Below are 27,198 nucleotides of genomic sequence, written 5' to 3'. Positions count from 1 at the left end.
CCTCTGTCGTACCTGCTGCCCCTGTTCATTCCCCCCCCCCCCCCAACACAATTTGTGTCCAAAAAGAAAAAAATGTGTACATCTCTATATTTAAAGAAAAAAAGAAAAAATCAAAAATTATGTTTATCTTTTCATTCAAAAGCATTATTTTCATTTCAGAATAATTTTTCCACATTTAGTTCCTTTCATTTCATTATGGGTTGTTTGTGGGCGGGAAATAGAGATCTATTTATTTTGTTTTAATCCTGTTCCGTTTCTGTATTGTTCTTCATCTTATGTTTTTTTTTTCAGTCCTGTCTTGAGATGAAGGTAAGTCTGTGAGAGCAGGAGGCTTTTTCAGTAGTGTCACTATTCTAATTTTACTGCACTGAGAGAGACAGATGGAGGGAGAGGGGACATAGCCACTAACAAACTGAACAGAGAAACTGTTGCACCTTCCTCTTCCTCTTTTCTTCCTCTAGAATGAAGACAAACACTGAATCACTGAAATGAAACCAGTGCATGAAGGATGATTTTTAATGAACTCCAGACTTAGATACGGACTGAAAAACCTGCATTAACATTTCAGGCACAATGTGGTCAAATTCTTTCAACTATTTCACTTTTAATTTAATTTAATGTTAAGTGTAATTTATTTTTTCCAATTTTTGGGAACAAATAAACAAGGAAAATCCCTCGTTGATGCCATTTAAATCAAATGCTTATTTTTTTTTCTTCCTGATTTATTGTAGAAAACTAAAGAGTGCTCTGACATCTGTGGTCCGATGGGGAAAAATGTTGGGATGTTTGTTGAATGTGTGTGTTTTCAGCGATGTGTGAATGAGAATACGAATGCTCATTTGTGAGTATGCAATAGTGTAAATGCCTGTTTCTGTGTATATGTATAGATATCTGTCTCCATTTTTCCTGTGTCCGATCTTATTTCAGTGACTCAGAAAGGAAGAAATGAAATGATCCATTATTTTTGTTTTTAAAAATTGTCACTTGTATTAATACTATGTAATGTTGGGATTTCAAATGAGGTGTTATAAGGGTCACACATTTCTCTGCCAATCTTATTTCACTTTTTTTTTTTTTTTAATTGATCAGAAGCATTAGTTGTTTTTTTCCAGTCACACATTTCATATGAGATCCCTGGTGTACAGGTGTCCCAGAGCACCACTGTCCTTGTGTTTCATCCCTCTTTCCTTCGGGGAGAGAGACACTGATGCTTCTTTTAAAAAAAAAAAAAAAAAAAAGAGAGACAATTATTTCAATGAATGAAAGGAAAAAAAACAGGGACTTGGCGACATGCTCCATGCTGTTCTTTTAATTTAGTTTGATGAATTTATTGTTATTTTATATCAACAAGAAAATATCTCTTTTATCGGGTAAGGTTGAATTTTGTGTGGTGATGACTGTGAACATTCACATTTGAAAAGAAAAATGGAAAAAAAATCAAAAGGAATTTATGAAATAAAACAAAAACACAGGATCTGTGTTTGGCTTGTTTCATGCTTGCTCTGTAGTTAATGCTTTATGTATATTCCTTTTATTTATTTTTTTACTGCTGCAGAGTACAATAATGTGATGAATAAATTTACATTACACGTATAAATCTACAATCCAATAGAAAAAAAAAACACCCTGCCAATTACCTGGAAAACATAAGCTAAACAAAAGTTACTACAGCATATGAATTTGAATAAAGGTGAAAAAACATACAACTTTTTCAACCTTGAAATACAGCATTCAGTCATACTTGATCCCAAACATGCTCTCGAAGAAGCTTCAAGATGCACAACAGCTGGACGGCTTCTGCGTAGAGTTTAGTGAAGATGACTGAAGAGCCACATTTCTCTGAAAAGTTCTGTTCTAAATGTATCTCCGCCCCGTCAGCGGGGGTCAAGCGAGCAGAGAATCCCAATCAAAGTCATCCTGGATCTCCTCACTGTTGCTGTGCAGACTCTTTAATGGAGGACGCTGTCGTGGTGTCATAGACTGAGGCTGAGGCTGCATCCCAGCTGAGCCCGAAAGAGAAACATGGTTTAAGTTAGCATATAACTGGTGCAGGAAGGCAAGAAAAGGAGGGGATTTGGTACTAAAAAGTTAAAAAGAAAACCTCTTACCTGTTGTGCTTGCAGGTTGTGTTAACTGTGGTCTTTGAAGTCCCTGACCCTGCATGTGCAGAGACCTCCGGGGCGGCTGCGCTCCGCTGGCAAGAGGAACTATGGGAGAGTAGGGGAGGGGTGAGGGGTGAGTGAGGCTGGCGAGGGTAGGAGGAGGATTGGTGGTGAATTGTGGGACCTGTAAGGAGTGAGGTGCGCCGAGGGCTAGTGGGGAGTTACTGCCAGAGGTGATCATGCCTTTCTGAGTGAAGAAGCGGTTCAGAGAGTCACAGAGGGAAGTAAAGAGCGCTGGGTCCAGGGCCCAGTCGCAGAGCTCCGCCTGGCGCATACTCTCCAGTAGGTCTGGGGGACAGAAAGTGAGGGGAACAAAAAAGGTTACAAGAGAGGTGCAGATGATGCATTTACTCAACATGTCTAACCGTTTGCAAAGGTCTCAATAATTATCATATTGTTTAATTATCTGCCACTAATAAAGGAATCTTAAACTAGTAAAATCTTCGTACATGTTACAATAGGGTCAGTTCACCAAAAATGCAAAAAAAAAACATTTTCTAGTGTACTTGGTGGTATTTACCATGCTGCAAGTAATAATATTTTTATTATCTGAAACCTAATTTCTCAAATGGTCTTTTTTTGGCTATAAAATAAGTTGGTGAAATCTTCACATATAACAAAAATAAAGCATCAAATCTTTATATTTTAGATTTGAAATGTCTGGTGTTTTTGTTTGGGAATGTGGTTGAAATTATTTGATAATCAAAATATTTGCAATTTTTTGCCAATCAACTAACTGACTGATCAACTGTGAAGTCTGATAAAGTTTTGTAGATTAACCAGAGTAAACTGTTGAGAAAGAAAGTGAGAAAATATGTTATTTTTATAATTTTGGGTGAACTGACCCTTTAAACGAGACTCTGGTAAACAGCACAGACCTGGGTGACCAGAGAGGTCTATGTTTGCCCAGTCTAGATTGCTGGCAATGCGGAAGCTCTCCTTCAGAGAATCTGGGTTACTGAACCAGTCAGGTGGCACAGCTAAAGTGGAAGGGAGGAAGGCAAGGTGTGTTATGTTGCTGGTTTAAATACAATTCCAAGCATTTCTGGGGGTTTGATAGGGTCGTGTGAGACTTACTGTGATGTGTAACACGCTCTGTCTCAGGAGGGTGTGCGGCGGGTGGAGGTGGTGCAGGTGCAGGATGAGGAGACATTGGCAGCAGAGTTGGAGTGTGAAGGGGGGTAGTGTCATTGCTCAGAACAGCCAGGGGAATGACATCCGCTAGAAAGAACAAAAACAAAGTCACTCATCCAAGCTGTTTATGTATATAATGCACACCTTATAGAGTTGACATACCCACACACAAGGTACTTACACTGTGAGCCTCCTCTCTCCCGCATGGTCTTGACGAGAGACTTGAAAGACGCGTACAAGTCGGGTAAATTTAGCTCGTCGAAGGTGAAGCGGAGCGGAGGATCGGTGGAGGAGTTTAATAAGACAACTGGGGGGGCGGCGACAGATGAAAATACTGAAGAGTGAGTGGGTCCTGACACAGTGCATACAGACACAGGCACTGAGTTTGGAGCGCAGGAGAAGGTGGAGACGCACACAGGCTCCGAGTTAGCAGGAAAGGCATCAGAGAAAGAGGGAGCAGCAGGAGAGGCTGTAGACATACTGGCAGTGCACAGAGGTGTAGCCGAAGCAGAGGGCATTGAGAAAGTGGGGCCAGATGGAAGAGGATGGGGGAAAGAATTGATAGAGGACATGGGGGCAGTAGGTTGGAGTCCGGCTGAAGGAGAGACAGACGGATGAGGGACAGGGAGACTGGACACGGGGCTTGGCATGTAGGGTGACTGTTGCTGTGAAGATAAAAGACATTATATATTATAAGCACCCAGAAAACCCGGCTTTGATGAAAAAAGACGAGAGAAAGTGACTCTACCTTGCATGGAGGAGGAGAGAGGGAGGCAGACTGGGGTGACTGGATGCCTCCCAGTGGCTCTGCGTTTAGAAGCCGCTGGTCTGTGTGGGAGGTTGGTTGTGGTTGATGAGGAGAGGGTTCTCTCGCTGCTTGTGTCCCCTGTAACAGCAGAGCGATAGAATTGGTAAAGGTATTGAAATCCTGTAGTAAACTAAAAGTAGCATTACCCAAGTTTATTCAAGTTAAAGGTCCAGTGTGTAACATTTAGGATGATCTACTGGCAGAAATGTAATATAATATTCATCCCTATGTTTTCATTAGTGTATAATCATTATGTTTTTGTCATCTTATAATGAGCCTTTTATATCTACAGACACTTTGGGTCGCCTTCCATCGAGTCCGCCATGTTAAACCGCCATGTTTTTACAGTCGCCCAGAAGGGACAAACCAAACACTGGCTCTAAATAGGGGCGTTTACGTCTTTGGCAATGCAACTAAATCCTACACACTGGTCCTTTTAAGGTTCGGTTCACCCAAAATACAATATGAAAAATACATACTACAATGTACAAGTTTTGATTTCTGCATCCACGTCTATAAACTACAAGTGAATGGTGACTAATGGAAACAATTTCTTCCATAGAAAGTAGCCGCTATTATAACTGATGACACAAAGGCATGCAGGTTATAAAGAGTAACCAGGACATGTTGGTGCTGAATTTTAAATGCACTTTTTCATTTTTCATTTTCAATTTCATTTCATTGGACAAATAAAACCAAGACCAGTATCTGTGTGGCTAAATACCACTAGAAGTAAAGTAGGAAAGGTTTTTGGTTAACCTGTCCCTTCAGAGTGTTAGTTTAGAGCTTTAATTCATTCATTATTGAATGTTTTTCATTCAAAATCTTAATTTGTCAAGAAACTTATTAATTACTTACTAATTACAGCAAAAATATGGGAATAAAATACCAGAATCTCAAGCTTGTACTTTATGAGTAAGATTAAACAACATACATCCTCCTCTTCCTCCTCTGGATAGGGACGTTTAGGTGCCCTCACTTGATTCCCCTCTGCAGGTCCATCCATCGTCCAATAGGAACCCTGGACAAATTACAGTACACGTTGTTAACTTTACACTCTTTTAAGCAATAATTTCGCCATCTAACACGATGCAAAAACACATATACTCTTACAAAATTAGAACATAAAATGTAATTCACCTTGCCGGGGTCATTCTGTGGTCGAGGAACTTTCCTGAAGCATTTATTTAGTGACAAATTATGCCGAATGGAGTTCTGTTAAAGACACAAAGTTACATAAGGAAATAAGTCATTCTTGTACCAGTTGGTGTTGCAAAAAATATTCAAACTGAATGCAAATCACCAAACCAACTACTTAAACGTTAAAACTGTTCTCGTATACTCATGTTTTTTTACAATAAAGCTTCTTTCTTACTTTCCATCCACGTCCGGCTCGGCTGTAGTAGGGGAAAGTGTCGCTGATCCAGGTGTAGATGTCATTCAAACTCAACTTCCTCTCAGGTGCAGCTGCTATTGCCATGGCAATTAGAGTGGCATAACTGTGAGGGGGTTTCCCTTTGCAGTTGGAAGGAGAGGGGTCCGGCACAGAGGGCAGGAAGTCTCCCCTCTCCCTCCCTCTGTCTTTCTTCTTGTCCCTCTCCCCTCCTCCTGCTCCTCTTCTTTCTCTCCCCGAGCGCAGGCTGCTGATTCCCAGCTGAGGCAGCCAGTCAATGCTGGTGAGACTGGAGTCCAGGTCAGAGGACATTGTCTCTCTTTCTCTCCGTGCGGGATCTGAGGGATCAGAAGAGGAAGTGGCTGAATCCACACGTCCTTTTACTTTTTCTTTACTTTGGACACTGTAGAGACAATCACAAACACAGAGATAATGCTGTAGTAGAGTCCCTCCTGCCTGTAATGTAACACTATCAACTGTCCTGTTCCTGTACTTCTAACCACCGTCAGTCACAAACCAGTAAGTTCAGACACAAGACACTCTGGAAACTATTCATTCACAAGCAAAGACATTGCATGGATGTGACAGTATATACACATATCAACTGTACCATACCTACTCTTTCTATTTTCTGAGGAAGAAGAGTGGCTTGCTTACCTCTGTATAGTCACTCGAGGCCCAAGGCCTTAAAAAGTGTTAATATTTGATGTTGTCATCAGCTGTGCATAACTGCTGACAAACTGGTGTCCGTCCTTCCCTTCAGATCTCTCTCCTCAGCATGTCGATCCCCACAAGGCCTCCAAACATACCTTTAGCTTTGTGAAAGTTTGTGTAACTTTGGAGAAATATACACAAAAACTTATCGGAGAGCTTCCTTTTTCTCTCTCTCCCTCTCTCTCTCTCTCCTTCCCCTCCCTTTCTGGATATACCAGAATTACGTCACTCACTCCTCCCCCTTTGTGATGTCACTCCTAGAGCCCGCCTCTGTGAGCTGGCCCCACCTCTTCAGCTTCTCGAAACTTAAAGCAGAAGCCCCTGCAGCTGTGGGCTCACCAGGATATCAATAAAGAGAAACAACCTGTGAGTTTCACCTAAAACCGTTTCAGAGACATGAGCACAAAAGCAGACGGCAGAACAAATTTAAAGTAGCAGCGTCACTTTTATTGAAGCACTTTATCAGGATGTTGGAAACAGTGAAGTTCTGTACATTATTTGTGTAACAGAATGACAGGTGATGATCTCCCTACAGAGCGCTGAAGAAGGAGAGGAGGCCGGTGTCGGGGGATGGGTGGGCCAAAAGCCTCTGGATCTGTCAATAAAGTTGAAAGAATATGTGTTTGTCACTTTCATTACTTTGGCTGGCAGCATACTCAGAATCAATATTTGGCACATTTACAAGGGCCAACATGGCAGCTTTACGACTTCAGGAAAACATTTGGGTTTTATCACTGCAGAATAATAAGTCTCACTGCACTCGTCAATGTCATGATAAAGGTTGTAGCAAGTGTATTTTTTCCTGCAGCGATTTATTCCTGCACTGTTTTTGACAGCAGTCTGAGGACACTTTTGGAGTACACCACTAGGCTTACTGTACATTTACGACACTTCTAAACAAACAAGTAACTCAGAGAGTAGGAGACATTGGTAACAGGTAAAATGACAGAAAGCAGCTCTAGTAAGCACCTCCTTGAAGTTGGGGTGTTTAGCATCTTGAACCAGCTGCAGCAGAACAGCCTCTGTGGTGGTGAGGTAAGCTCCACTCTGCTTCAGCCGGGACAGAGCAAACAAACGGTCTGTCTGGCTGTGGAGGGAGACACAAAAGAGGTAAAACACACACATACGTATATGGTTTCCACACAAACACAGGAGCAAATGTTTATTTAATGCAGGTGATAACAATGTTCTATAGGAGAAAAAAACAAAGACACCTTCTGGATGAGACCGCATCAGCAACAATGTGAACCTCAATTCCTTTTTCAAGCAGGTCATATGTTGTGCACTGAGGAAAAGACAAGAACCAAAGGTCCTTATTCATTAAACTACTGTGTAAGTTCTGTGGCACAACAATTACATTACTTAATAATAGCATAATAGCTTAATAATTGTCTGTCACATCATCATCTCCCCAATACTCAACGTAAATATAATACAAACATATTCTGATGCATTATAAATTATTATGAAATTTTGTTAGAGTCCGTTTCTGTAATTCTTTACATTTTGAGGGCCACTGATGAAAGGCATCATTGATTAAAGATATAAATATTTTATTTATTTATTAAGAATTCATGCAAGAATGCATAAGAACTTGGACCTGCTGTACGCAACTGTTCCTGTTTTTATCTGTATTTATTATTATTATTAATTTCTATCTATCTATTTCACTCAAATGCTGCTGTGACAAGTGAATTTCCCCATTGTGGGATTAATAAAGTTATCTATCTATCTATATAAGACATCCTTCTTTTAGAACAGCAGGAAACCCAAACTGGGAATCAAACCTGCAAATAATTGTGTTTCCTGTTTAACTATAACTACAATTATAATTATGGGCAAAACCTAAAATAAATATGAATGTATTCATTACATGTAAGCAAGGGGCTTCCAGTTGTCTTTATGGGGCCTTTTTAACAGCCAAGCTGCAGAAACAGTGATGTGGTCTTACTGCAATACAGGCGTGTGCCTCTATTCCACACAGTATAGCCTGTTTGGGGTTCCCCAGGGCCTGCAGCTCCTTCTCCACCTCCTCTATCATCATGGTGAATGAGGTTTTAGCATGAGCTGTCAGGTCTGCTGCTCCCAGCTCTGGTACCGTGGGTCCCAAGCCTTTAGGGTACTGCTCGGTCAAAATCGCGGGGATGCCCAGAACACGACTGGCCTGCGCGAAGGAGGAGAGAGCAGGCAGGTTTGATTAGATCTCTTCAAATAATTAATGCTTACGTATTAATGTTCGAGGCTGTGGCTGAGATAGTTCGACCTGGAGCAATCTGGACGCGTTGCTGACGATGTTGGTGAACTGGAAGATGTTGGGTCTGAACTTCTCTTGCATGTCACACAAGAAGAGCACTGCATCCTTAGTGGAGAGCCTGCCAATGCCTGCCACTGCCAGAGCGAGGTCACAAAAACAACAAATAGTGCTCAGATACACTCACTGATATGACATATTTAGATACAAGTGCAGTGTTGAGGATGAAAGGTCAGTGGACATTAAAACACTGAAGCTTTGAACAATAATACTGAATGTCATATACACAGTTTGTTGCAGCATTATTTAGCAAACAGCTTTCACACTGACACATATGTTTTTCCAGTTGGTGCGATTTGTGTTTACTTAAGAAGGAAATATGTTCTCTTCCTTGTACGAAATATTTCCTCAATGGTGTGTTGCATTGTCTTGTAAAAAGATGAGACCAAGTAGTATAATAGCTTAACACGAATAAGAGCGACCATAATAAAGTGAACTTACTGTCTGGTCCGATTGTGAGGAGAGGGTGACAGGTCCAACAGGACTGTAGAAAGTTCAGCTGTCAGGTTAAAGTGTGTCCTGTGTTATTGTAAACCAAGAGGATATTTACCTGTTTTACTTGCATGTGAAAGAGGAAGAATGCATTCAATATTTCCCCCAAAACAGCATATCACAGGATTAATAAACACACAACCATCACCTGAATTAATTGTGAAACAGCTACGTTATCAACAAATATATATTTCAAAGTCAAAACAATAGTAACTAACCTAGCATGTAGCTCAGAAGACACACAAGTTCAACAGCCTTTTTTCCAGAAGCGCATTGACCAATAGGATTACGCGTCTGGGTGATTGACGTTTCGTTGAGCCAATGGGAGCCGACGTCTGCCGCGAATCGTGTTGCTGGCTGAGGAGGGGGGCGGGACCCCACAGTCAGCCCACAGTGGTCACCTGAAGATGTGTGACAGCGCAGAGTCCCCCACAGACACGCAGAAAGAGGAGTCACAGCCACCGTCGGACGACTCGACGACAAATGAAGAGAAGAAAAAGAGTGAGAAAGCGTGATATATCGAAAAATTCAACTCAATAACGGCGAATAATATGTGTTTACGAGTATTGTTGTTAGTGCGATGGGAAACACTTCCGGGGGTATGACGTAAAGACAACTGACAGAGATTCTGGCCAATAGGAAGGCTGTATTTTTTCTGTTTTAGCCAATAAACATGTAGCTTTTTATCACGTGGTACTTCCGGTTTGTGGAGAGGCTAAAGCTAATGCTAATATTTATTAAGTAAAATCATTCTCTTCTAGGATACTTTTTGTTCAGAGAAGATGTTTGTTTACATCATTCATTAACTTATTAAGGCTATGCTAACAAGATTAGTTTAAAGCTGTCACACACTCAGTTTATTGTAACATTAAATATCGTGCTTCGCGTTTGGGGTTAGAAATATATAATAGGTTTGTTATGGATTTGCAAGACATACTTACGTTTAACATTGTTGTTATCTATGTGAGATTGAATTTAAGGATGTTTTTCCAAATGAGTTCGTTTCATACATGTCAAAGCTTTGCTTGTTATTAACAACCATAAGTTAAAACCCATTGATTCAAACCAGGATCATTGTCTTTATGCAGTTGTCTGGCCAAACTTCTACTTTTGATCTGTTAATATTCCTTGGTATTTCCTAGATTTGAATAAAAAATGATCATATTACAGTAAATAAATGCCACCAGCACACTGACTCTAGTTCATGGTCTAGTACATGAGAATAAGATAAACTCTGTATGTACAGTCACTTTGTATATGGGGGTACACACACACACACACACATATATATATATATTATGAATATTCTCTGAATTATTTAGTGGAAGCAAGCCATCATGCATTGTGGTTATGTGGTAATGGATTTAACAAACACTTCTCCAGAAGTTCCTCTGAACTGTACATTGTTTAGATTTGCCTGGACCAGTCTGGGTGACAGCAGCAGCAGTTTCACTTTTTATTTCCTCAATTTTTATAGTTGATGTGTTGCTGAAGGCTGTGGGAGACACTCCGATAATGAAAACAAAGAAGTGGGCGGTGGACAGAGGAAGGACAGTACAGTCCCTGTCTCAGTTCATCTCTCGCTTCCTCAAGCTTGATGCCAATGAACAACTGGTAAGAATGAAGTTTGTCTACCAAAATAAAGACTTGGACAGAAACTCAGAAATCATGCTAGAGGTTTTTCAGTTCTTTATGTATAACTCTGTCTGTTGTTGTTTTTTTTCAGTTCATTTATGTTAACCAAGCTTTTGCTCCTTCCCCGGATCAAGATGTAGGAATCCTCTTTGATGTGAGTATATATAAACACATTAATTACCTGTGACTGTAGTGTGTCGTATACCTATACCTCAATTTTCTTAACCTAAAGCAGATGAAACCAGTTCATTCTTGACTTTGGGAATAGTATGTGTAACAAAATAATCTCGATGTCCACTAACTAGCATTTTCAACTGTATCATCAACAAGCAGATGATTGATAGTTGTGGACCTTGCACACAATCTTAACTTGTCTCCTAATAAAACACTTTTACACAGAGAAGATTAGTTTATTCATGTTTGCTAGACAACTTGCCAACAACATAACTTTAAGTCTTGTTTTGCTTTATTTATTCAGTAAGTGAAGCAAATGTTCCAAGCCTAATGAGGACCTGTACTTGTATACTAATTTACTTGTATACTAACAAGTATATTAACTGTCTGTTCACCTTTTTCAGTCTTTTTCAAGACTTTAATATATTGTAACACTTAATATAAATGTGTCATATTGTATATAATACATCCTCTAACAGATAAACTTCAGCCCAGTCAGGCTTCAGCCGAAGTCACATTTAGAACAGATAACCAGTGTCTTACTCTTTACCATATTGGTATAGTCTCTTCGCCTTTAATTAAATATTAAAATAGTAGCCCATGTAAGTGGCCATAGAAGTTAATGGGCCATGTGGAGCTGTGACCAGCAGAGGGGGCAGTAAGAGGGGAGCTCCATGTGTCACATGCCAAAACCCTTGGCCAGTGATTAATGTCTTGATAAGTAACAGCAAAGACTTCAAAGTCCAGAATTCACAGTGGATGTTTGCTCATCCCACCGCTCTCACTGCTCGACAGCTCAATATCAACACAATCAGTCTGTAACTGTACTGTCACATCACTCTTCTGTCTTACTGTTTTATTTAACATTTACCTTTTGTGTATTTGTTTCTGTCTCTTTTCAGTGTTTTGGCAGCGATGGAAAGCTGGTTCTGCATTACTGTAAATCTCAAGCCTGGGGTTAAACTGCTTTCTTCAACTCCACTGTGGACCTCCCCCTTCTCTTAAATTCCCCTTCCTTTTTTTCCTTTTTTGCCATTTGTTTTCTTTCACTTTTTCTGTACATACATATTGTAAATAAATTATACTGACTATGTGAAGCTCTTTCCACTGTTTTTAATGTGTCACTTTTGGCACCAAAAATAGAAAACTTAGTGGGCAGGGGATTTAGCTTTGCACAGCCCTTGTGCTGATTAGGGGATAAGTTGGTTTATAGTTTTATACCCTTAATATAATAATTGAATACCTAAGAAAAGTCAAATTGGCGAGGAGCTTAAACTGGTGGTAAAGGTTTAGGGAGGTTGAGAAGGAACCACCTCTGAAAAGGGACAGGCATAGGAAGAGAGGGGGCACTACAGTAACAGATGGACTTAGAGGGATTACATGATTCAGGATGGGTTTGTGACATAAATTCCCAAGAAAGACAGAAAAGAGAGTGGCGTGGAGACAGACACTCTGTCGCTCCACCAGTTTTGCATCTCTGTCCGACTATTGGCCGGGAGGATTAAAGGTGGGGAGTGCAGCTTGAGAGGTAAGGGTCACTGATGCTCATCCAGGGGGAGGAATACTTGGGATGTATACAGAGGGAAAATATGAGGAGGTTAGTGACACGTAGAATCAAGATGGAGCGACTCAAATCAAGCTCTTGAGCTTTTTGATTGTGGGTACTTGAAGAAGGCAGAGATAACGGAGGATTGTAGGTTTAGAGGACTAAAAGAAGTGACAGCTAAAAGTTGTTTTACTGTGGTAGTTACCTCTTATTTGACCAGAAGTACTTCAAGGGACAAGAGAAGGCTCTTTGGTAGGTACTTGTCTGATTATTTAAAATAAATAGAGCTGAAATGATGCGTCAATCAAAAGAGAAAGTTAATCAGCAACTATTCTGATAGCAGATTAATTGTTTCAGTCATTTTTTACAATGAAAATACCATTTGCTGCTTTCAGCTTTTCAAATGAGAGATTCTGATGCTTTTGTCTGATGTATGATAGTAAACTAAAGAGCTTTGGGTTTAGGACTGATGTTAAGATAAAATGTTATATGAAGAGCTCTAGACAATGGGCATTTTTCACTATTTTCTGACAGCTATAGACTAAATGATTAATAGAGGAAATAGTCCTTACAGCCTTAACAATAACTTATGTGTATAGCTTTTCTTATTTAAGTTGAGTGTTTACATATTTTGCTGGTGACTACAGGTTCAATTAGGCAAATGTGTGCCCAGTTTCTAATCAGCCTCTTAATATTTGTCAAGACAGGCAAACCCGTCGACTCCTCTGAGAAACAATTATGTTTATCACAGATTTCTGTTTTTCTCTTGAACAATTTCCAGTTTTCTTGTAAGATTAACAAAAGGTTATACTAGTGTTCTTCATGATAGTAATTTAAGTTAAATTAAAGGATTGGCATGCATCCAACATGTTCATACTGTAAACTTTTGCAAACTTATGTTGGTCACACTAGTGTATGTTCAATATGTTAAGAGTCATGTTCTTAATTAAGAAGAAACTGTCTTTACATTGGAGGCAATAATGGTGATGTTTTCATGAAATATGTATTTTTTTTTAAACCATGGGCGCATACATTTCACTTAAAGCCGGCTGTCCTTATTCTTTGGGCACTGCAAGTATTACACATAATAATCTGCAGAAATGTACAGATTGTAGATTATTGTCATTGAAAATGTGTGCCTTTAGTAGCCACAGTGATCTAATTCGGCGCATCCGTTACATTTTTTGCATTTCCTTTTTCCCAAAGTTGTTTCTTCGTGTATTTCTTGTCAGCATTATTCAGATAGCAGTGTAGATTCAGGCTTGTGCTAAAATCACCAGTTTAACTCATGTTCACTCTGTTGTATTTAAGGTGCTGTTGGCTGACAGGGAGACATTGCATGAGAGAGAGAAAGCAGATATGGTCAGAATGCACTTCACACTAAAACACACCTAACACAAACAGATTAAAGCAGATTATCAGGGATTACTAGCAAAAATTTCATTTAGATCTGTGGCTTATCCATAATTTCATCAAAAAAAGTAATCTCTTGTTTTGTTTTATTTGCTCCCCTCCGTCTTGTCTTCTACACAGGGTCCAGCAGTGGAGCTCGTAATGAGCGGCAGGGTCAGGTCTGAGTGTGGTTATCAGGAATCAGGAAGATATTAGCCCGGGTCACAGGAGAGCACATATTATATATAACCCCTCTTCATGAACACAGCTGTTGGATTTATCTGACCTCAGGCAGTTTTAAGGCTTGAGTCTTACTGACTCAAGGAACATTGAACAGACTTACATGTCACCATATGGACACCCTGGTTTTAGCCTTTGTGTGTCCCAAACAAACATTTATTTCAGTGCCAGGTGATGACTTGGGTTTAAGGATGTCCGCTATCACCTGTTTAGATATACAGCTTTTAATGATGAATTCTAGTATTTTTAAATGACCTTGTGCTTTTTCGGTCGAGTCACGTCGATCTAATAAGTGCACACGAGAGGGTCGACGGGTGCTGAGGTGAGGGGATGGTTCAATAGCAGGATATCACATTAAAGCTGTCTGGCCAGCATACTGTCCTTACATCCCACTGTTTTCTCCTACTGTGAACCATTGTCTACCTAAATCCCCTCTTGTTCATTTATTTGGGTTCCATCTGGCCTTTCCCACGTGTATCAACTTCAGAGCATCTTATCCCGCTCCCTCCTCTCTCTCTCTCGCGCTCGCTTTATCTTCCTCTCTTTTAATCACGTTGACTTTACAGTATCGTTGTGTCAGCTGTGTTTTGTCATCTTCTTTCTGTTACAGTTACATCACATTTATCTTTGCTTTCCGTTTAAACCTGGCAGCTCATCACCTTTTAAAACCACCCCAAAGCATCTGTCCTACCCTCTCAGCTACATCTGTGACTGCAGTTGTACATTCTGTCCTGTTTGTCCTCTTCCCACGTGCAGTCTGCCCCCTCTTTACCTTACTTACCTCCCCCCATCTCTCTCTCTGGCCTCCCCCCTGCCTCCCTCTTCTCCTGTGTGGCCATGCTGGAGGGTATGTCTCGTCGCTCTCGCTCCCTGCTCTCCCTGACCTTGACCACTCTGGCTCTGGCCCTCTCCATCCTGGCTCTGTGCACCTCTTACTGGTGTGAGGGCACTCACAAGGTGGTCAAGCCCCTCTGCCTTTCGCCTGTCAAAATGAAGAACTGTGGTCAGAACAACAGCGAGCCTTACACCACAGGTACTGAGATGTCACATTATCTTTCACTTCTCCACACTGCTTCCTGTTGCTTGGTTGTTTCTCTCTATTGTTCTTCTGTTAGGGGTCCTTGGACTATAACTAATCGGTGTACATAAATATTTTTTAATATCCACTTCTTGAGGTGCACCTCCCGCTTCATTTATTTTGACAGTGTGACAAATGTGTGTGTCTCAGCAGGGCATTTAAATATGAAGTCAGGGTGGGAAAGTTTAGTTACTGTTCAGATGAACTTAACGATAAGAAAGATGCTTGAACAAAAACACTTATTTGATTTCAGGTGTCACCTATACAGAGTTAAGCGTCTCTTGTTCCAGGGATTTTTGAGGTTGACTTGTTTTTCAATTTTATAATTTTTTGTTGTTTTATCTAAGAGCAAGGAAGCACCAATTATGAAAATAACAACATATATCTTGTAACTTGTGTGTTACAGTGATGCAATTCAGATCCTTTATTTAAGTAAAAGTACTGATACCACAGTGTGAAATTACTCCATTACAAGTAAATGTCCTGCATTTAAATTAGTATTTCTGATGCAGCAACATTAATGTTAATGTTGTAGCTGGTTAACATGGAGATAATTTTAACTAATTAACTTCTCCTGGACATCCAATTTTATTAGATGATCATGATTCTTATGTAGAATCTGCAAATAATTGCCATAAAATAATCTTGTGGAATAAAAATTACAATATTTCTGGAACATATAATATGAATTAATATGTTATTATTAATATTGAAATGTAGTGAAGCAGAAGTATGAAGTTATAAAGTATAAAGACACTGAAGTGAAGTAGAAGTGCCTCAACATTTAGTACAATACTTGACTAAATGTACTTTGCTATGTTCCACACTGGTGAATAGGAGTATTTCAGAATATTAAGCTTTGAGTTGGCCTAAATCAAAAGAAGACAACTCTAAATAACCCTCTTGTTGGTTAAGAACAAGTGGCTAAAGCTACAGTAAGAACATGAACAGACAGTGACTACAAAAAGTTGCCTGGTGAACAATCCCGATATGTGTTCGAACACGTTCATGAGCATGCTGTAATGCTCATGAACGTGTTATAATACAGCACAAGTTCATGGATTCACCCTACCTGACGTCAACAGTCATGTGATGTTTTCTTGGCGTCAGGCTTTTGTGTTTGAATGCTGAAACATTGTTAGTGACCAGGTAACAGCCGTCACAGCCACAGGTTAGAAATCTCAGCAAGGTGAAGCATTATTGTTTTAAGATGCTTTAATAAAGGTGGCTTTAGTTAATTTCAGAGACCTGTCTAATTTTTAGGGATGTAATGATAGTCCAATATTTTTGTCATTTATGTACTTCTAAAAAATCACCATCATTTTACAAAACAGTCCTAAATCAAGGACTACTTACAAGCTTTTTCTGGAGCTTTCAACTACATCTCACAGCCTTCATCAGCAGACTCTATCAAGTGCAGAGTTTGCTCAACTCTTTAATGGAAACTGGCCAGGTGTACCAAGTAAAGTGGATATTAAGGGTGTATACATACATGTCAAATCTTTGTTTGAGTGTCTGTGCATATGGACAGTTTGTAATTATGCATCATCTCGTGTCATTAGTCATAAAATGCAGCTTCCTGACACTGACGTCACAAAAGGTTTGGCCCTGACTGCTGAACCCAAGTATTGAATTTCTTGATCTTTGCACTGTGCCACTGCATAAGAACCAATACCTCGAGTTAATCTGACTGGATAAACTGACAGGCTTCTCCCCCCCTGTTAGAAATTGAATGTCCTTGGTTTTAATGTTTTTTAATCTCTTTTCGCCCATACCTTTGTCCCATAGTGAATGTAATTATGGCTTAGTATTAATCTGTGGGGGTGTGAGGGTCGGTCCCAAAGGTTTATTCATTCATGGAGGAGAGGTTTACACCGCCTGCTGTGTGGTTTTTAAATTTCTCAACAGATATACTTAATCCACACTGAGATTAAAAGCTCTTACTGCATAAAGGAATCAACTTTGATCACTACATGTACTTTGTGTACTAAGATCTACCTTTACAGTGACAGATTTAAGTCTCCCTTATGCTTCCAAACCAGATTTACAAATACACACATGGGATGAAGACGTGCTGGCTGACAAACCTGCATTAACAGACTTGCAGGTGTTTTGTGCTCACTGCTTTGTATCGATAACTCAGTCTAAAGCATGTAGTCTTTCTCCATTTGGACCTCCAGTAATTCATCATTAACACACACCTGCATGTTTGTGTTTTAACACACATCTGTGTGTTTGCCAATTTAATCATCTGGCTTTTTTGTGCATTATGTTTTTGAAAATGGAAAATCAGAGTCTATCAGTCAGAGAACCTATTGTGATGATGATGTTTTTGAGGCATTCTGTGTATTTATGCATCTGCTTGCCTGCACATGTATGTACTGTACGTTTGTGTTTTGGAGTAAATCAGTCATGAATGCTGGTGCCTCACAGGAAGTGGGTTCTGAGGGTGTTTGTTTGAAGTTTGCATGATATTGCGGGTTTCCTCCCATATTTGAAAGAAATCCAAGTCGCTGTTATTTAGAGGATACAGATTGTGTATGAATGTGTCGATGTCTCTGTGTGTAAAGAGCTGTGAAGAGACGGTCCAACCAGTGCATATCTGGTTCTGCTCCTGCAACCAACTCCATTATCCATATCAGGAATAAGCAGCTAAAAAATGAATCTAAAATACTCTTTTAATTGTCACACAGAGAGTCCCACTCAGAACCCCTTCAACCGCACACTGTCTCCAGCCAGGAGGGACGAGCTGGCCAAGATCAGACAGAGGCAGCTGGCCAATGCGGTTCACTACATCTGGGAGACGGGAGAAGACAAGTTTGCTTTCAGATACTTTCACACAGGTTTCTGGGAAAGCTGTGAGAAACACAGCGATGGTGAGACCACAAAACACACGGCTAATCACACAAAAACTGGGTCAACTTTAGTTAAACTTTTAAGAAAATTTTAAGGTTATTTTCAGTCTCAGTTCTTAACAAAATATTTTCTTTTGAACTGAAATAATGTTTTCTATCCTATTTATTTTGTTGGCAGGGGAGAAATGTCGAAGCTTTATAGAGTTAACACCTGGAGAAACACAAGGTGAGTTATGTATCAGTGCCAAAATATAAAAACAATATTATTATTAGCCTCCTTTAAGCATTTATAAGGATGCATGTTTGTTAACTGTGTATGTATTTTCGAATGTCGCAGGTGTGCTCTGGCTGTCAGTTATTTCAGAGTTTACATACATTGGTCTCTTGGGGATGGGCTTCTTACTGATGTGGCTGGAAGTCTTGTGTTCCCATAAAGAGATGCACTCACTGAAAATCAATGCCTATGCAGCTATCTGTACTGTGTTATCAGGTGAGACTTAGTGTCCTTCAGTTTTACATTACTATATAATCACCTCCTTCTACATACATCATTCTCTTTTTGCATTGTCATATTTGTTTTCTAAACTAAGTTAACCCCCATTTGTTCTGTCTGTTGTTTGTTTCATCTCCCCTGTAGGTCTCCTTGGGATGGTGGCCCATATGATGTACACCACAGTATTTCAGATGACAGTCATTGTGGGCCCCAAAGACTGGAGGCCTCAGTCCTGGGACTACGGCTGGTCATTTGCGTAGGTGGCTGCTCTTTAGCGACAGCATATAAACATGTATTATTCAAGCATATGCATAAAGTACTTGTTATTTACAGGGTATTTTTCTCTTCTCTCTTTAATTATTCATAACCTCCTCTGTTCACAGTCTTGCCTGGGTGTCCTTCAGTTGCTGTATGGGGGCAGCTGTGGTCACACTCAACTCTTACACAAAGACCATAATCGAGCTCCGTCGCAGACAGAGGCTCCGTTTGGAGGAAGCAAGAGCTGCCACTCACGCTCCTTCCTATGACGAGGTTGTTCCAGGTGGCGGGCTCTACTCTGTCAGCGGCTTATTGCAGTGTCCAGACGGCATGATTGACGTAGCGTGGGCCCCGAATGGCAGCGTGGTTGGAGTGGGGAATGGGGACGTACCGACGTTGGTTTTAGTAGGTGGCTGTGGGCCAGAGGGGTGTGAAGACTGTGAGAGAGAGATGGATGAGATGGAGGAGGCCATGGACCGAGTTGATTCGCCTTGTTAGGGGATCGTTTATGTCCATCAACTAAAAGGGCTGAAAAACTCAAAAAAGGAAAGACACTTTTGCTGTGCTGGAGAAGGATCAATGTGAGCGAACACATCCTGTTTTTCTTCCTCTTTGACTTTCAATGAAGTTGGGACATACTAATGCACTTCAAGGCCAGTGAAATCACTACATATCAAAATGTAAAGACTACAATGTATGTATAGGTCACACTGGCATATAAGACTGCATGTTTTCTAGGTCTCAGTGCCTCATGGTAGGAAAGTAAATGCATGTCTCTATATGTTAATGCATATATGTTTATATTATTTTATTGTTTATATATTAACATGCAATCTATCAGGACAACAACAGTCATCTCAATGAGCATTTAATTGCATAATGGATGGTTGTTTCTTCTCCTGTTGATACCTAAACAGAACAGCCTGTCCTTTAGAGTAAATATACAATATTTTATCTGAGCGGGACATTCAACATGCTCATCTCTCTTGTGACAAACTTTGGACAGATACAGCATTTTGATGTAATGCATCAAAATACAGGGAGCTACAAACAAACACGGCCTCTCTGCAGATGCGCAGACAAACCCATAAGATAGACACATAGAGATAGAAAGATTACAGAGATTTTGAAAAGTCTGCTCTCTGATGTTGAACAGAAGATTATGTGTAAACCAGTAATCCCGAGTTGGATGGGAAAAAGGAGGAATAGAGTGAGGAGAGATGGTAGGCATGTGAAGGGGTGGAGCAGGTTGTGGGGGGTTGAAAGTTGGAAGGAAATGCAGGCATGCACACCCACAGACTGCACACACACACAACAGTCTGCACCATGAAAACACTTTCAGGGAAATAATTGTTTTTAAATGGATATTACACTCTGGTATTTACTGTGTTTACGTAAAATTATACACACAATAATTTCTTAAGTTAAATAAATGTACTTACATTGACTTTAGGAATGTCTGTATGTTATACATTTGGGATAATCCTGGATTTGCTGTCTGGGATAAATACAATTGAAAACTTAAGACCGAAAGCACCATTTTTGTCAACTATCATCATTATATTATACAGTATGTTTCTAGGCCATGGGGGAATTTATTGTTTTTTTGGGAAAGATAAATAAATTGATTTTCAAGGCGCAGGTGTATGAGAAAACCTTTAATTTATTGTACAGTGAATAAAGTACAACCCTTGAGAGCTACAGCCTCTATTAAGACATTTCCAGTTCTGTAAAAAAGCTTTAATGAGCCTAACAGTCGGGCATGATACTTCATTATAATTGTCATTAATAACATTAATTTAGATAGATATACAAACTATATATCAGATCAATATAGTCACCATAAATCATCTTTTTAGCTAGAAACATTTTAAAACACTATGCCACAATTGACGTCTTTTAGCCTCTATTTGATATAAATACATTGACAAACATTAGTAAAAGTGAGTTGAAACCAAGACACTGCAGAGAAGAGTATTTACACAGCGGGGTTGAGTGAAGTAAACAGGTGGAAGGAGAAAGCATCTGAGGCTGGAAAAAAATAAAAGTTCAACAGAAGAGAGCGAGTCTAACTAGGGGCAGGAGGAGAGGAGATAAACTAGGAACGAGTTTATTGATTGACTGGTTCGTAGTGGATAAGACGCATTGCATTCTCATTTTCAATCACTCCTTGGATGAACTCCCCTTCAGCCAGTCGCTCTATGAGGGCAAAAAGAAAGAGTAAGAGATGTTATGTTATAGTGGGACAAAAAGGGTAAACAAGATGTACAGCATGGAGTGTGGGGCAAAGATGAGGTTGAATAATGACTCTTATCTAAGAAATCCGGTCTTATCTCCTGTGTGGGTGTGTTTGTGTGTGTGTGTGTGTGTGTCTGTGTGACAGTAGCATGCAATGCAGTGGAGTCACTTGAGGCTTGCATGACACAAGTGATGCTGTAACTAGGGATATGGCCCCAGGTGGATTTATTGCTTGTATTATTATTAAGCCTAACAGCTGATGGTAAAATGTAATCTTCAGTACAGGATGTAAGAACAGCTGCTGAAGAAAGTTAGTAAGAGCTTAAGCTGATTTTATCTTTCTCTAACATAAATACAAAGGGGATAAGAACACAATGACCTGTCATGCACTGCGGGGTCATAATGTGTAGACACGTGTTATTTCACTCACCGTTGTCTTTCTTTTCGAAGTAAGACCACAGCTTGTTGGCTCTCTTCTCGGGTGTGTTCTCATCCTCTGGTAGCTTGCTCTGCTCCTCCTTGGGGATCAGCTTAAATATGGCCTGAGAGGGGGTTGGGTATAAGATCGGTGATAAATGCTGCATCATTTCTCTCACAGAAATAATGTATGGAACGTCAACAGAGCACATAAATCAAACGTGTACAAGCCGAGAAGCGTGGAGCCTGTAAGACAAGTGAGTAAGCTCATTGCCTTTTTAGGTTAATTAGGGTCTCGTGTGTATGTGTGGTTTATCGAGCCTCTGATGCAAAACAACTTGACATTTCGAGAAAAGCTACAAGCCAGTACTTTCTCCTTGTGATTGTCTTATGTCTAGTGCCTGATTACTGTTATTAGCCATTGCATACTCTGCAATTTGGCTCAACACAACCAAATCAAATCTTACACAAACTGTAACCTGCAATCCCCACATGACAGCTGATTTGCCTACCAAATGAAGCTAGAATAGCGATCTAGGGGGTCTTTGCCATCACAATTTACTTGTTACTTGTAGACTGGTTGTGTCCAAATTAATGATCAAGCAGCTCACAGCAGCACATTCAGGCCTGTGTGTCATTTTTAAGAGACAGTTAATCTGCAATGTGCCACTTGGAATGCAGCAGATTGTAAATGACTGTGCACTTTAGGTTCAGGTCTTTAAGTGTGTGTCCCACTTAGAGAGGGAGCACTCATCTCCCATATTTAAGACACCTAGATTAACATGGATTAGTGCCAAGACTCAGGCCGCAGGCCAAACACCAAGATGTCATGTCTTTTCTCCCTAGACTGTCCCTCCACTTTGCCCCTCTGATCTTGTGGTCTGTAAGGTTCACACTATGAGATGGTAGGTGACAAGTAGATACTGGTCATTTTTACAAGAACCAGATCTTTATCAAGCAGTCAGATGCAAATGTTGATAGCCTGTATCACTACAGACACACTGTATTTACACCCTCTCTTAACTAGTCTAGCCTATCAGTGTAATGTACGATACTAGACTAAACTAATATTGGCTAGTCCTGCCTTCCTCATTTGCTTGTTTCCCACTTTAAACCCGCACATGAAAGCAGATATCTTTCTGTAATAATGATATTATCTTCTGTGCATATAGCACATCTGTTTTGCTTACCTCTCCATGGTCTAATTTTGTTGTAGGTTGTTGAACCTTTGGCAGGGTGGCTTAAAATGTAGCTATTTTGTGCATCAGTTGTAAACATGATGCATATGGACACAAGCCAGTTGGCCAGGAATTAAATCCCATTACCATGCCAGCTGGATCCTCAGCTGATCTGTCTAAACCTCTTACAAATCTATTTCATTTGTCTAAAAACTTTACAGCCTTCATCCGACTGACTTTTAATTATATGAAAACAATGGCTAAAAGCTATTATATAGTAATTTACATAAATAAATCTAACAGTTCAAAGTGGCAGCCTGGTGAATAAAAGAAACATGGATTAGACTCAGGGATGATGAGCAGTTGCTCTACTGATAGAGCAATACAAGAGTAGCCTTGCTTAAGAGTAGGACTGCCTACATTGTCTGAGAGCTGAACCTGTCATCACACAGATTATCAGGAGTTTGAGGCTCACATAGGCTGGTTTATTGGGCTGGCAATTAGTACTGAGACCTGCATACCATGAGAGAGATGGTACCTTTTCATTTTACAAGGACTTTAACAGGAGTGAGCACACAAAGAAGAACTGATGATGATGCAATATGATGCAGTCCATCAATTATTCTCCAAAGCGATTGCTTCGAAATGACCATAAAGTTAAATCGAAAACTCAAAAGTGAACAAAATTGAACACTATAAACTTTAAAAAGTAGTATTCACTACAAGACTATTATATTTGATTGCATTATGTCAAGTAATAAAATATTATATGTTTATAATAGCAATACAGATGAACATTATGGTAAAATAAAATAGCCTTTCTGTCCTTAGCATTCCTAGTCAACAGTTTGATACTACTCTCTATAATAGAAGAATATCAAATTAATTTCTATCAAAAGAAGCAAAATGTTTAGAAAAAGATATATCATCACACTGTAGAAACAGTGGATACAATGAACAGCTCACACTAGAACCAGGAGAGTCTCATCTTTTGATCCCTACTGTGTTACACCGCTCACCTGGCAGATCTCTGTCACTTCTGTCTTGTTGATGTATCCGTTCTTGTCTACATCAAACAGTGAGAAGGCCCACTCCAGTTTTCGGGTTGTCCTTCCAGTGGAGGTCATGTGCAGTGCAATGATGTACTCCTTGAAGTCCAAAGTGCCATCATCGTTGGTGTCAAAGGAGCGAAACACATGCCGTGCGTAGCTCTTGGCATCGCTCTCAGGAAAGAAGCGGGTGTAGATCTGCTCAAACTCTTCCGGTGTTATGCGCCCCGTCGGGCACTGCTTCTGGAAGTTCTCATACCACTGGCTGATCTCATGTTCAGTGAAAATGGTGCTGAGCTTCAGGTCCTCCAGGATCTCCTTTGATAATGCACTACTGGTTGAATTTCCCATTGTAGTTGCTTTGAGTTTCTTAGTAGAGTGTCAGTCCTGATAAACTCACAGGCAAATCTTTGCCACCTGAGTTTTTCTTCTCCTGTGTTCACTCCTGTGGATTTTAGATGCCAAAGGAAACCCTGCAAGTGACTGCAAAAAAAAATGCTGATTTACACACATTGTTCACTCATGAAATCCTTAATTTGATAATAATTCATTCATATTTTTCAGTAAATCACACATTGATCAGAAATGTAGGGAAAGCTTACCTGTGTGTTGTGTGAGCAGATGATGGCTGGAGAATTGAGTGTGTCTGTCTTGACAGCGAGTCACTGAGAGATAAGGAGGGCTGGGGGAAACACACTCCTACCATGGACGACTGGGTTAATTCTGTTAATGCGGGATTTAAGGTGGCTGAGCTCTTGACTAAAATGAACCCCCGCATTCTAATTTTCTCTATTGGGACTAGACACCTAGAAATATCTACAGTATATGACCATGTTGAGTTCATTCCCCTGTTGTTATTATTATTCATAAACATTAGGAATTCTAAGTTAGTGCCTTGTGGTGTCCAAGAATTATTCTTACTTAATAACTCAAATATTAATCAATCAACAGAGGTTCAATGCATTTCACTGTATCCTTGTAGTTACGACTGCTTTCTGAAACTGAGAAGTATTAGTAAGTGCTGCAGAATCATAAAAACTTAAACATTATTTTTTTTATACTGCCCAACAGATTAGCATACACGTTCTGGGAAATAAGGCCTCAGGTGGGTTTTCCGAGCTAGCTTTATGTTCTCCAGCAGTATGTCTGCTATTTCAGTTGTGGCCTTTCAATAGGTTTAGTTGACCACTGATCTAATTCCAGACAACCATCTGTCCAAGCAGTTTAACTCCCTCTTCCACCCACCTCAACCCAAATCCCACGTACGCCCCTCACACAATCACTGCTGGCCTTCTCGTTGACCTTCTTCCTGTCCTACATGAGCTTTCATCTCATCCTCCTTTCACTGACTCTTCTGTCACTAGCTTGTTTTTTTTTTTTTTAAGTGTTGCCTCTCATTCCTTACTCTGTAAAATTATGTTTTATTGTTGGGCGGCCAAATTCTGCTCTGTTTTACATATTGATCGACAAAAACATGCACGCTCTGTTTCTACCCAGCCTGTTGGCAGGCCCAGTCTTTTGGGCTGCCTCCATCTTTACTGTCCACAGCCATCGCCCTACAGGAGGGGTCACAGTAACTAGCAGATCAAACTTAGTTCATGACGCTGGCTGACACATTTACGTCATCAGTCTGTTTTATTTGTGTCTGCAAGTATTATCTTGATTATCTTAACTGTTTCTGGCTAACTTAGCTCGGAGGTGGGGGTATATAGTAAATTCCATGTGTTACAAATAAGGGTGAGTACTTTATATTGAGACAGGACAGATTGAAGAATTCATGCTATTAACCGCATTAGTAGCCCAACACTGTATGATTATCATTCATGTCTTATTTTTGGAGCAGGATTTTCTTTGCTATATATATATATATTCTAAGTGAGTCCATCTATTGGATTACTAATGCTCCGCCCCATCCCACCCAAGCCAATTACCATCATCATTATCCTGTGAGCGCCATGGCCAAAAGAATTACCCCCTCCCCTCGACAAAACAATCCCTGACATCTGACCTAGAGCTAGAGCAAGAAAGGATTTGTGGTCACTTTTGAAATGTTTTTCTGCTTGGGGAGAAGGTGAGGTGTGGCTGTCTAAGCGCAATCTTAACACAATGATAAAGTTGTAACGCCTTACGTTGCTTTGCAACACTAAATACGATGTATATATTTATTTAGCAGGCAGTAATAAAAAGTTGTACAGTAATGGGTGAAAGTTTGTCAATAGTAGAAGCCAACACATCTAAATATATCTGCAATTAGGACAGTTACTCACCACTGGCAACCTACCAGTTGGCTCGTCAGCATTATAGGCTATTAACTGGCAGTATCAAGTTTCACCTGTGTTACAGCATGAACCTGGGAGCCAGTTTAACGTCAGCACTGACATATATACTGCAAATTTGTCAACAACACTCCACTTGGTAACAGAAAAGTTTGTTTTAATTTTTTTGTGATTAATAATGATAATTTCCCAAATGAACAGCCCAATATCAATGTGAATTTTCAACTTGTCCTCTATAGCAGAACATAAGAGAACTCCCTACCATAGATAGTCATAAGGTTGAATAGTACACATCGAAAGGATTTAATGAAATAATATCCGACTCACTTCCAGAGACATGACAAATAGGAATGCTGAACAGGAAAATGCTTTAAAAAAGAAAGTCCATTCCCAGCCCAAACAATGCCTTGGTGGGACACAACTCCAAAAACAAAGACTGAAAGAGAGAGGAAAAGAGGAAGGGAGTTGTTCCTAGATAAATATCTGGTAATGGGTCATAATGATGCTTAATGACAGACAAGAGCTTCCTACTGAACACAAGGAAAGAGAGGAACAAACAAACGATGACAACAATCTTGACACTTGTGTCCACCATCTTGTGAGGCCTCAGGTTGTGACGTGTATGATAACCGTAACAGCACCCCATGTTCCCATTTCTAGTCCCATTGTCCAGAGAGAAAGTCAGCAGCACTTTTACGCTTTCACTAAAATCACTCACATACCTGGGGGGAAAAAAATCACATCTATGAATTTAAAGGATCTTCACTTAACACGACTTCCACTGACACCGAAACTCCTGATTCAACACTGAGGTAAGCAATGCTATATTTTTTATATAAAATACAACATTTTAATTTTTCTAAAGTCATCATTTTTCATCATTAATCGTCCCACTTTCTTGTGTAAGCAAGTGTCCTACTCTTTCATATTCATGTTTTATTTAACTGATTAAAAAGTAAAGATTTAGAGAGCATTTTTGTTTGTGTAACATGATTTTACAACCTGACCTGTTAAGAATTCACTGGGTTGAAGATAGTCAGGCTTATGTTAAACTGAATGCATTATAGTTATCATATAGTCTCCAATCTTTGTTGGTTCCAGTGTGAGAGACCGAAAAAAACAAAGATTTAATCTGTATTTGTACCTTAAACTTACTATCGCTTGGAGCTACTACCGATTAAAATCTCTTTAGTATTCTCTTATTCTTTTTTTCTAGCTTTTTAATCCAGTCCGCCAGTGGGTCACTCATTACATACTTATGCTGCGCAGCCACAAAGCTTTACTTTAAATTGTAGTGTATATACCAAAGTTCACAAAGATACCGAATATATCAGGCTGTATTTTTGGGGAAATGT

The 27,198-nt window shown here is 39.9% G+C and overlaps 5 protein-coding genes across 5 annotated transcripts; 2 read left to right on the top strand and 3 right to left on the bottom strand.

The window, feature by feature from the left end:
- Window positions 1-278: 278 nt before the first annotated feature.
- foxj2 (forkhead box J2) lies at window positions 279-6,413 on the bottom strand. Its single transcript, XM_035672614.1, has 10 exons — window positions 6,155-6,413; window positions 5,480-5,900; window positions 5,245-5,319; window positions 5,039-5,125; window positions 4,045-4,182; window positions 3,478-3,961; window positions 3,240-3,383; window positions 3,041-3,142; window positions 2,109-2,450; window positions 279-2,003 (listed from the first exon to the last, which is right to left on the bottom strand). Exons 2-10 carry the CDS (start codon window positions 5,807-5,809, stop codon window positions 1,885-1,887), a joined length of 1,821 nt encoding a protein of 606 aa, XP_035528507.1. The 5' UTR covers window positions 5,810-5,900; window positions 6,155-6,413; the 3' UTR covers window positions 279-1,884.
- A 223-nt stretch (window positions 6,414-6,636) lies between these two features.
- isoc2 (isochorismatase domain containing 2) lies at window positions 6,637-9,371 on the bottom strand. The gene is made up of 7 exons (XM_035672708.1): window positions 9,233-9,371; window positions 8,964-9,041; window positions 8,475-8,599; window positions 8,163-8,375; window positions 7,426-7,496; window positions 7,181-7,298; window positions 6,637-6,806 (listed from the first exon to the last, which is right to left on the bottom strand). Coding segments are annotated over exons 2-7 (594 nt in total). The 5' UTR covers window positions 8,965-9,041; window positions 9,233-9,371; the 3' UTR covers window positions 6,637-6,740.
- Window positions 9,372-9,388: 17 nt separating this feature from the next.
- atg12 (ATG12 autophagy related 12 homolog (S. cerevisiae)) lies at window positions 9,389-11,920 on the top strand. Its single transcript, XM_035672720.1, has 4 exons — window positions 9,389-9,515; window positions 10,492-10,628; window positions 10,741-10,803; window positions 11,726-11,920. The coding sequence occupies exons 1-4, from the start codon at window positions 9,422-9,424 to the stop codon at window positions 11,783-11,785; spliced, it is 354 nt and encodes a 117-aa protein (XP_035528613.1). The 5' UTR covers window positions 9,389-9,421; the 3' UTR covers window positions 11,786-11,920.
- Window positions 11,921-14,478: 2,558 nt separating this feature from the next.
- On the top strand, window positions 14,479-20,139 carry si:ch211-149k23.9 (germ cell-specific gene 1-like protein). The gene is made up of 6 exons (XM_035672672.1): window positions 14,479-15,034; window positions 17,773-17,955; window positions 18,113-18,160; window positions 18,272-18,424; window positions 18,572-18,683; window positions 18,811-20,139. The coding sequence occupies exons 1-6, from the start codon at window positions 14,839-14,841 to the stop codon at window positions 19,181-19,183; spliced, it is 1,065 nt and encodes a 354-aa protein (XP_035528565.1). The 5' UTR covers window positions 14,479-14,838; the 3' UTR covers window positions 19,184-20,139.
- A 257-nt stretch (window positions 20,140-20,396) lies between these two features.
- On the bottom strand, window positions 20,397-23,918 carry rcvrn2 (recoverin 2). Its single transcript, XM_035672711.1, has 3 exons — window positions 23,538-23,918; window positions 21,354-21,465; window positions 20,397-20,884 (listed from the first exon to the last, which is right to left on the bottom strand). Exons 1-3 carry the CDS (start codon window positions 23,916-23,918, stop codon window positions 20,796-20,798), a joined length of 582 nt encoding a protein of 193 aa, XP_035528604.1. The 3' UTR covers window positions 20,397-20,795.
- Window positions 23,919-27,198: the final 3,280 nt, after the last annotated feature.

Source organism: Morone saxatilis, unplaced genomic scaffold (assembly GCF_004916995.1).
Source record: "Morone saxatilis isolate NCDOM2014 unplaced genomic scaffold, NCSU_SB_2.0 Contig24, whole genome shotgun sequence".
Lineage (NCBI taxonomy): Eukaryota > Metazoa > Chordata > Actinopteri > Moronidae > Morone > Morone saxatilis.
This window is presented reverse-complemented; position numbering and strand designations above follow the sequence as displayed.